Consider the following 11,615-nt stretch of genomic DNA (forward strand, 5'->3'; position numbering starts at 1 on the left):
TTCTCAAATGACAGCCTATCAAAGCAACGCCTACCTTGTACCTTTCATCTTGACAGGATGGCTGTTCTGTCCAGACTGCCCTTAGAATTTTCACACTTTTTACCTCAGTAAGAGCTACAACAGCACTTGGTAATGTCAAACAAAACTAGGCCATCAGTGAAAAATGCCATTGTTTTGATTGAAAATAGAGTAGATAGAAAAGAAAATAGAAAAATAGATTGAAAATAGATTGAAAATAGAGTAGATAGAAAAGCAATGGTTTTGTTTCAAAGACACACACGGGGCCCATATAGCTCTGGCACTGCTCATTTAAACCAAGAAGGAAGGGACCAAAATCTAAAACAATTTTTACCTTTAATTTTAGAGAATTGAGCTTCTCCTCCCTTAGATGCTCTCTTAACATCTCTCGGTGAAGCCTCTCCTGTTCCATCGCAAACTCTCCAAGCGTGTACTGGCGTACGCTGTTGTGGCGCGTAGACATTCCCAGCGTGCTCCCCCCTTGGCTGGGAACGCTGGTGAAGCCTTGCCTTCGCGTGAAGTAATACACAGTAACGCAGTTAAAATGGACATTTTTTGTTCTCTTCCGCTTCTCCCTCTTCAAGATTGAAGACGCTGGAACAGATGCAGATTACAGCATGAACGGTAACTTCCAGTCACGCAGCAAATTCATCACTTGTGCAGTCCCACTTCCCCTACCAATACGCGACTGTGTACACACCCAAGTTCCGAGGTGTGCAAACTAAACGAGGAGGCAACGTTAGAAATATTTACCCTATGTGCACACCTAGAAGCCGTAACACACTGCCACAGTCATTATCCACTTCAGAACAGAAATTCTTGGCCAGGAGAGTTGCGTTTCCCCACAGCATTACAAAAGTTTTACCCTTTTTTGCAAGTAAATCCCAGCAAAAGGAACTTCTTTCACAGTGTCACCTGCAGGACAGCGATCCACTGACTTGCTGCCCTCCAAACCCCTGCCAACAAAGCAGCGTTGCGTACGACAGCAGCGAGGAGCGCAGCAGCCCAGCCTCTCACAGGTCTATAGACACGCGCTGTTGCTGTTCCGTCAGCAAGGCTTAGCTCTGACTACCCCTTCAAAGCACTGCATCACATTGCCAGAAAAGATTCCTCTCTCCTATCTAAACTGTGAGAAATCAGTGTCACAAAATCTGTAAAGGCAGTATGTTTAGTGTTTCAGACTGCCTCAAAAATTCATAACCATCGTCATCCTCACCATCATCACAGAGTAACGTAGGAATAATGCCGATCCACAAAGATCTGCTTCCCTTCATCCTTCTTTCTGCTGCCATCCGCTGAATACCCCTGTGTGTGTGTGTGTACTCTGATGCGCAGAATCTCAACAAACAGTTATATCTAGTCTTTTCTAGTTCTTTTCTGATTCCCCTCACACTTGTGCTTGGTTCCTCTTATACACACATGCAGTATCATGTGAAATAGATGTGAAGACAAATGCCAAGTTTCAACCGTTAAATACTGTTCTTTTTTATACAAACATTCAGTAACGCCTTTCAACGATACTGGTCTGTTGTTTCCCACTGGTAACAGCGGTGAGCCTTGAGAAAGAAGAGACACAAATGCTAGAGGAAGATCACAGGCACTCCTTCATTTCTAAAATGAGCAGCATGATTTACTTGATTTATTGCAAACTGTAGGATGTTGGGAATGTAGGTAAGTCACTGCTTTGCGGTTTACAGGCAGCAATTGGGCCGGTGTGAATGAGAGGCCTACCTGCCAGAATTCAGGCAGTAAAGTGATTTAAAAGGTGCCTGACCACTCTTGAAAGATTTGGAACCATTCTGTAAAAGCAGTACACTGCTAATCTAAAATTGCACTGTCCCTAGAAATTGGAAGCACTTGGCCTTCAGCCTTGGTTTCGTGTCAGGTCTGGTTTATAGTCACAGTTAAAACATAGCTCATTCTCTAATATTATTATGCATTGAAATGTTAATCACCACAAATGTAACCCCCCCACACCCTTACATGAAGTAATTCAGTCCAAAAAATAGCATCATATACTTAACAATATGAAAAACAAGTATATTAGAAAATATAGTCTGGTAACCAAACTGCAGACGGTACGGCCTACTGACATGATCAAACTATTTGGGGCTCAGTGAAACACTGAAATAGTATTATTTTTCCTAAATACTGACAAGCAGCTAAAAGTATGGTTTATTTTCTAAATAACAAGCTCTTCTTCAGATATGCTGCAGGTATAGATAAGATACTCATCAACCTATACAGAAGAGGTCAGCTGAGGTTCTACATTCACTTACAGGCTCTCAGTGAAGGGTGTTCCAAAGGAGGTGTAGGATGTACACAGAGAAATCAAAAGACAAATTCTGTTCCATTAAGCGTGTTTAAACCGAATCCAAGCTTAAGAAAATCTCATATCAACAGAGCCTGCAAAAATATTTTTAGGAAGCTTTCAGTGGGGGGAGAGGGCTATTTTGCTGGAAGAGACTACTTGATAAGGGGGGGTTGTCAGTTTTGCATGATATTAAATACTGTTTTAATGTATGTTCTTTTTCATATATGCCAGTTTCGAAACAAAACTGATAAAACCAAATTTTTAGGGTTTGGAAGATGGGTTAATTTTGATATTGTGACATTCACTTTTAAGTTAGCATGAAAGCAAATACTCTGAGTCAGAACCTTCACTCCTTACATGCTTTTAGACATAGGAAAGTGCATATTCAAAAATCCTGCTTCTGCTGAAGGAGGTATCTAAACCATTCTGGGATGTTTCCCATTCCTGATATAACATCAGTACAGTATTCATGTTATTTGGATCTCAACTGGATCTTGCCTCTCCTTCAAAAGAAATATTGACAGCTACTGAACACCAAGCAGCTTTTTTTACCAAGCTTTTTTTAAAGGAACCAGCCATAAATGGAATGAGAGTTTAAACTACAGTACAACACTGAAGGAAGAAAAAATAGATTAATCTTTAAAAAAAACCATATACACACACACACACATATATGTATATATATGCTTCATGAGGAAATAAAAGGTAACTGTGCCTCTAAAATGCCCAAGGTAGCAAATGCCTTTGAATCTTTATCTGTAAACTTAGTATCTACCACATATGGTCTGTATTTATCATAACTTGGTTTAGACCTTAGCTATGGAACTCCTGACATGGCTGTCAGGAACATCAAATTGGTTTAAGTCTGTCAGTCTCTTTATGGAAGAGCTGCTACTTTCTATACTACTTGAAAAATTATACTACTTCCTAGACATGAAGAAATCAACCTTACATTTTATTCACACACTACACACTAATAGTTGAATGAAGATAGGCAGAAGAGTCTGTAATCTCAGTAAGACTGTAGCTGTCATTGTTGTCTTAAAGAGCACATTAATGCATTTCTTCAACCTTTTTATAGTTTGTATCACCTCTAGTAATTAAATTATAAATGCCACACCATCAGAATTGTTTGGGTTTTTTGATAAATCAGTGACAAAAAATGTGTTAAAGTAGAATTAAGCTGAACTTCAAGAAACTGTAACAGCAATACCAAAAACCCTAATAGAATCATAGAATCACAGAATGGTTTGGGTTGGAAGGGACCTTAAAGATCATCTAGTTCCACCCCTTCTGCCATGGGCAGGGACACCTTCCACTAGACCAGGTTGCTCAAAGCCACATCCAGCCTGGCCTTGAACACTTCCAGGGATGGGGCATCCACAGCTTCTCTGGGCAACCTGTTCCAGTGCCTCACCACCCTCTCCATGAAGAACTTCTTCCTGATATCTCATCTAAACCTCCCCACTTTCAATTTAAACCTGTTACCCCTTGTCCTGTCAGTACAGGCCCTTGTAAAAAGTCCCCCCCAGCTTCCTTGTAGCCCCTTCAGGTACTAGAAGGCTGCAATAAGGTCTCCCCGGAGCCTTCTCTTCCCCAGGCTGAACAAGCCCAACTCTCTCAGCCTTTCATCACAGGAGAGGTGCTGTATTGAAAACAGCGTGAGAGCTGACATGCAGGTGTTGTAAACGTCATTAAAGTTCACAGGTTTATTTATTAACGTTACAGTTCCTGAGTCAGACAAATTGTGTGATAAGCCGTAGAAGTAAACAAGCATGTCAACATTCAGAGCCCTCGGATAACCCGTGATCATTTTTTTCTGCAACCCCCCCCACCTTTTGGGTTTGCTGCTGTCTCACCCAAGGGCTCATTAAAGGGCAGAGCTAAGGCTCTGTCAATACCTCTGTAGTCATCTCCCCTGTGGTGCTGCTAGGAACTAGTCACAGTGCATTCATATTTATGATGATGTTGTTTACAGGAACAGATGAGGCAGGAACTGCAAAGGAGAACAGGGTTTCATTTGATTACCCAAAAGCATACCCTAGAGATGTCAGTGAGGGGACCAGCGAATTGAGACCACCTTACTAACCCAAGGACATGAAAGGAAGCACAGTCAGCACTGCCAAGGCATGATGTTCTTGCTCTACCAGACTTCCTAAAACTCAATGTGACCTCAAAAATAAAACTATTACTGTTAGGTATCAAATGGAAACACTGAAAATTTTCCACCATCAGGGGCAAAGTGCTCTAAGTCCATTTTCTTCAAGCCAGCCAGAACTCAGATTCTCAGATCACCTTACCAAGAGTCGGGCGTTGCGTGCCCCGTACCTTAAACAGTACGTTCACATCAGCCGCAATGACTGCTAAGGGTACTGCTCAGCTCAAGACAGAGCAGGACATACAAAATGCGTCTTTTCTGATATATCGGAAAGCATGAACATATTTCCAGACAAAATGTACTGACATTAATCAAATAGTAAGGTCTTTGCAGGATGAGGGGCCCAGGTTGCACAAAGCTCTCTGGAGTCAGTTTCAAAGGTTTTGCAGGGAAGCAAAACCTCATAACCTAAAAATTTATCCACAGAGAGTGTAAACATCACACTTTCCCAGAAAAGGCCTAGTAACGGCTTCCTTGCTTGGCCAGTCTCAAGAAAGCATTCACACGCCACCTGCCCGAGTAAGAAGCGCTATCAGTGGATGCCACTATCACCTCTTCTCTGCAAAACGGGTGACACCGACACCAGCCTGAGCCTGCCGGCAGAGAGGTGGGGGTTGAGCTGCTGCTGGACACACACTGTCCGCGGGAACTATAAGGTGGGTTTTGAAAACAAACACCACCCATCTTGGGTCTAGCAGTTCATGGACAGTGGGGATGCCAGAGGGAATAGGAATATTCATCATCACCTAAAACTGTCCTATGGATCACACATGATGTTTAAGCACATTTATGTACTATGAGTCTGATATATTCCACTGAAGGAAAAATAATACTGCATTCTCATGTATTTAAACAATTAATATAATTTTTGGTTCCATGTTTCAAGATTATATGGAATTAAGTATTTTGACAGATATGTAAGTACTGTAATCCATAATATATCAATTATCAGAGAGAAGAGATGGAGGAGAGTGAACAGATGATACTGTTAAGAACATAATTACCACTACACAACTATCTCTCCACCATATCTGAACAAGGTCTTCAGATGTCTCCAAACAGGACTGTCAGAATTCCTCATGTGAAATAGCATCAACTGCTGAAATTCTGATTTTCAACATTGGGGTGGCTCAGTTTCTGGGTTGAGCAGAGCTCAGCTCAAGTTGTTAACCTGCGTGCAGGTTAACCTCATGGAGGCAAGTCAGCCCTGTAGGCCTGTCAGCTCCTTACTGTGCCAAAGCAGCTGCTGCAGATTCTGGGCTGCACCTGGAGGCAGCACAGTCCCACCCGCACAGCACTCGACCCGAGCTAACAGCCACGGCACAGGTGATCTGCACCACAGACCATTTATGGCAAAACTGGCACTTGTATCTACACAAGATTCCTGAACATGAGACCCAAAGAACTAAAGGAAAACTTTTAATAGCAAACAACAGTTTAACCCAAGTATGGTTAACAATCCTGGAAACACAACCTGCTCTTTGTGCTCATCCTTTTGCTACCTTTGTTCACAATGTGCCTGCACACATACACAGTAGGATGTGTTTATTCATAGTTTTCTCGGTTATTAACCTCTCATAACAATCCTCTTCATCCACAGCAGTTGTAGTTTATTTCGTAGCTACACGTAATATTTCTGCCATTTCTCTTTATGCACAGTTCCTGGCTGATGCATTTCTCTGCTATTGAACATACACAGGGTCTCTATGGTTTCCAAAGTTGAACTCCACCTGTATAGAGAGCCAGAGACCTGCAGAGTGGCACAATGCCTAAGTGCTAGATATCAGGGGGTTTTATTATAGCCCTTCAGTTTTCAATATTTCAGTAAGGTCCTTTTTCTGTCATTGACTGTAGTACGTAACAGAGGACTTCAGCAGTCATCCAAGAAGTTGAGATTTCAGTGACTATTCATAAGGCTGCACACCGACATGAAACAAGCTTTGCCTCCTTCAAGACAACCCTTTTCTACACATTACGACCCCCATGCCACCGCCCCACCACGTAGCACAGATCAAGGCTTGGCTCGGTGAGCCTGCCTTACCCAACCTGTGGTCTACTAGTCACGGGGAGATCAGCCATCAACTATTAAAAATAAACACGCAAACATCATTCTGGTTGTTCCCAGAGGAGGTAAATGATACACCTAAGTTGAGGACCATCTCCTACATTGGGACACTAAGTCATAACTTCTATTACCATAATTTTTATTAAATTAGTTGCAATTTAAAATGGCAACATTTTATCCATCAAAACAAAAAGTATGATTTTTATTGCCCAGTGCATAACAGTAATGACATACAACATGATTTATGGATCCTCTTCCAGAAAGACTACGCGTTCCTTAGATTCTTTTTAAGCTTATAGGTACGTGATCAGATGCATCAAATGGATTTTTCCAGACATGGTGTTCCCTGTATGTCTGTGTGAAACAGGAGGCCTCACTAATTCAGGTTTTATCATATTTATTCATAATATATCTCTTATGTCTTGGTAGCAGATGTCGAAGGCCCATCCAACTCCCAAATCCCAAAAAAAGCGTTTTCCAAAGGGGAAAATCAATATTTACACTAGCAGTCCAGTGTATCCTTATGAGAATCCTCCAAGTCTCATTTCCATATGAATAAATTATAACTGATGAAAAAGGCAAGCAACAGGAGTACCGTGCTGAGACTGAAACAAAGTCTGCCCGAATTGCTCTTGCACACACAAAAAGCGCTACACCGCTGCACGTTTCAGTCGCCTTTCCACATCCTCATTGCTCTCTGGGCGGCGGAGGCACAGCCGTGTGAAACCTGCGCAAGACAGAGCGCTTCCTTCTGCGCCTTCAGCCGCCAAGCCCCAACCCACCCCCCCACCCTGGGAAGAGATCCCGCTGGGACTGCATTTGTCTATGACATGCAAAACCGGCTTCCTAATTTTACAAAATCCTGATAGCAATGACATCCTAAGCCCACCATGTTTTTCAACATTTTTTACTGAGAAAACTGGTAGTTGATTACAAAACATAAATAACCTCAGTTCTGGCTGAACTCCAAGACATAAGCACTTTCTTCTGCTGTCTCAGCTATTCTCCTGATGTCAAAGACACATTAAAATCAATGTGAACCATATGGCTACCCAGCAGATTACTAGTACTCCTGCATCAATGAGGGCAAAGCAATTCATTGTCAACAGCGTAGAAATATCTTAGACACGTGAAAATTTCAAAAGGCTGAAATAAAACGTGTATGAAGCAGCCTTTTGGATTAAAGCTCTATCTTAGACCGGAGGAAATGCTGCTTTTCTTACAGTCTACTACCCATTTGTCTGCTTTTACATACTCAGTGCCATATAAACTGCTGTGGCAAGGAGGATTAACACCATTCTCCACCTGCTCCATGACTTTCCCACACAGTGTTTCATGAAGTTTAACACCACAGAACAGCAAAGCCTAATCCATCATGGTAGTCCCGGTCAGAACATCGCTTACAAAAGCCAGCACGCTTCGCAATCTTCATAGAAAACAAAAACTTGGGAAAAGGTCATATTCCAGAAATTGCTTCTACCTCTGCCTCCTACCCCACTGCCTCCCAAAAGATATTTTTCTAAGATTCTCCGTACACTACATTTACCAATTTTTAATGATGAAACACATTTCCTACATGCTGGAAATCCACATTAAGAGGAAATACTGTGACATACAGTACACCCTCCCAAAGAAACATGGGCTTGAGGGCATTTTCTGAAATAAATTCACACCTGGAAGGCTTGCAGGGAACTGCATACTCAGAATGTATTTCACTATACCTTCTAAGTGCTTTCCCATAATAAGCCAACATCACTACTTCTACCCCATTTAGATTTCTATTTACCAGCAATTAAACACACCTTAAGCTCAAAGCTCAGGTAATGCCTTGCATAAAGATTATTTAGGAGAAGCCAGACCTTCCTCAGATGTCAGAGGATTTGACACCTTCTTCCACATTCTGCATGGCCACATACATGAGGCAACCTCACTGTGTTAGTGACTCTAGACCTTTCAAAACAGTACTTTCAAGGGTTTGTGGAAAAAGTGCAATGCACACGGCTGTAGGGACTGTCAGGGTGTTGTACTGATGTCCTGAACAGCAATTCCAAAGACAGCTTGCTGCGGAGCTGATGAAACAGAGCAGCGGGTGCCCCAGCTCAACGGGGCAGTTGATAGGAGCTGAAATAGCATTGGGTGTGCTCCCACCCTGAACTCCAAGGAAAAAGGGAACAAATTAGTCCTGACCAATGCTGTGCATGCATGCTTGCACTGCTACTTCAAGATCAACATCCCTTTTTCTGATATGGAAAAGGGTCTGTGAAGTGGGACAGGTACGTGGACTGTTTAGTAATATGCCTTGGCATCCATTAAGGTAAATATGTGGTGTGACTAATGGCCTGCTGAATCAAACTGAAATTACCTCAATAGACTGAGAAAACTAAGCAGGAAAGATGCTAGGGATTATATCTGCCACTGATAATGAAGACACTCCATCACCGTTTGATAAGAGATTTAAAAATGTGCAGAGGTATATATATACACACACCCCTGACCAAGAAAATATTACATTTAATTATTATTTGGTTATGAACCTGGTAACAGTTGTCTATGCTTTATGGACTGCAATTTCATTTCCTGGCTCAGAAAAAGACGTCTGTAAATTAGGCTAGGGATTTGTTGTTGTTGTTGTTGCTCTCTTGATTTGTTTAAATGGATACATTGTTAAAGAAACTCTGTACGTAGCCCTGTGTAGTAGTCACAACGGTAGCACTTAGGGACATCTCAGTCATGTATTTTCTGCCACCACACTACCGGGTTAATTGCTGAGATCAAAGCTATCTTCCCGTGTTCTGCCCTACCTGAGAGATGCACAGCAGCTGTGTGCCTCATTCAGCTGCCAGGTTAAACTGACCTTAAGGCTAACGGAGGAGGATAGCTGAAAGGCTCTTGTTTATCTGACCCAATGCGTATTGTTTCAAGCATTGTGTTAATACTGAGATTCATCAGCTATTCTAGATAGGTTTATGTGCAAACTGCCTGCTCGCTGAAGCACCCGAAGAGCTGAAGCTACCAGTGATTAAAAATTATCTCTGTCAGGTCAATTAGAAAGAACAAATAAGACTTAGAAGGCCATGTTAGGCTTTTTTTGAAAGCTCGGTTGAAGAGCGAAGATATCAGTCTTGGCGTTGACTCCAGGTCATTCACAACCCACACATTTCCAGTCAGTAGAAGAGACTTTATACTGAACTTCAGCTGTTTCATTTTATATGAAAATGGACTGGAAGGAAGACAGTACACTGGATCTGGGAGTGTCTCACAAAGTAGGAGAGACAATGGTACAAAGTGTCAGGAAATGGCTTAGAAAGATATCCTCCATCAAGGAGCTACTCAGACATCTTAACAGAGACAAGGCATCTGGCCAGCTTTTCTTCTGCACCGGCTCTTTCCAGTCTGTTTACTGAGAATATCTCACAGAAATTTTCCTTTCCATATGCCCTTGGAAGTATGGATTCAAATATTCAACATAGGAAACCTCTTATCTTTCATTCTGGGAGATGAATGTGCTTAAAGAATGAACAAACACCTTTCAGTGTACACTGTTAACAGAGTCGTTACTGCACAACACATCTGCGTGTAGTTTTCAAGTGACCATCACTCAGTAGCTCTGTAAGACATCCGTATTCCTGAGGTGTGAACATTGACAATTTCTACATATTCTGCTTTGACAAGACAGGGCCAAGTACCTCAGTATGATAAGGTCATATTTTATCACTTCCTAGAACTCAAAATCATAGAATCATAGAATCATAGAATGGTTAGGGTTGGAAGGGACCTTAAAGATCATCTAGTTATCTAAAGATCATCTAGCATATCTAAAATATGCTTTTACAGATAGTATCATTTAAAAAAAAATGAGATATGGGAAAAAAACTGTACATCCGAAGAAAAGTGCTCCTGCCCTGAAAAGCATCCAACATCAAACACACAGCTGATGTCAACAAAATGAAAACAATGTGTATAAAATTTTCATCAATTGATTACTTAAAACATTCTTTCTGGAATCAAAGAGGATTTGGACCCTCACACCCAAACCCTAGGTCAAACTGCATGCAGCATTCGGTAGACAAATCAGTTACTAGGGCATTCACATCACACGCTACAAACATGATTCCTAGGCACAATCTAAATGACATAATTATAAGGATCATGTTGTGCAAAGGCAGTGATGAGGAGCCTCACCTATTCTTCGGCCCACAGACTTAAAAAACCAGCTTTATAGCCACTAACTCCAGTGGGGAGACGTGTATGCAACAGAGTTGACGGAGGCAAACTCCTGGTTTTTAAAACACACAGTTCACTATTAAAACAGTACAACCACCTAAAACAAGTATTATAAACTACAAATATAAACCATTAATTCATTCTTCATATGCTGCACACAATCTACCCAGCTTCATGAGCTTAAAATCAAATTCTTATCTATACACAAAACCATTGCCTGGTACAGAGACACCCTCCCCTACATGAAGCACTGCAAGTATGTGCCCCATACACAACATTCCTCAGTTCCAAATCAAGGAAGCTTGCTGTTTTCTCTGGAGAAGAACTCTCACTAATACAATACTACAGACAGCTGACAGGCACACTACACTTATCTAAGGAAAATAAACGTACCTAAAGCAGCTTCCCTACAGTACACCTGTTTGAAATACCTGCAGCACAACTCCCAGCATTAACTACAAACAGTTACATAGTCAAACAGCAAGTAGGTAGGGGCAACCAAGTGACTGCAAATCTTTACAATGACAAATAGTTTCATATAGTTAACAAGAAGGCAAGAGGGCGCAACTTTGCAAAGTCATTTTGAGCAAGTGACAAACTGAACACCCCTGAGTCCATTTTACCACTGATCAATTTAAAATCATCATGTTTATCTAACCATAAAATTTATTTTGAGGAACAGAAGGTATTCCTTAGATACACAACTTTAGTACTTACGAGTAAAATGATTAGAAGTGGATGGATTGACACTATCACCGCTGTCAGCACTTTCACTGCTAGAAATGTCATCATCCGACTCCCGCCAAGAGGAACAAGGAGAGGAGCCATCAACTTCT

At 41.6% G+C, this 11,615-nt stretch overlaps 1 protein-coding gene across 1 annotated transcript in view; it reads right to left on the reverse strand.

The window, feature by feature from the left end:
• CSRNP3 (cysteine-serine-rich nuclear protein 3) overlaps window positions 1-11,615 on the reverse strand; it is a 31,864-nt gene that overhangs the window by 15,430 nt on the left and 4,819 nt on the right. The window contains exons 3-4 of the mRNA XM_010154863.1: window positions 11,497-11,613; window positions 353-612 (exon numbers count right to left, since the gene is read on the reverse strand). Of these exons, the coding sequence (XP_010153165.1) occupies window positions 353-612; window positions 11,497-11,613 (377 nt within the window). The remainder of the gene's footprint in view (window positions 1-352; window positions 613-11,496; window positions 11,614-11,615) is intronic.

Source organism: Eurypyga helias, unplaced genomic scaffold, assembly GCF_000690775.1.
Source record: "Eurypyga helias isolate BGI_N326 unplaced genomic scaffold, ASM69077v1 scaffold17567, whole genome shotgun sequence".
Classification (NCBI taxonomy): Eukaryota; Metazoa; Chordata; class Aves; order Eurypygiformes; family Eurypygidae; genus Eurypyga; species Eurypyga helias.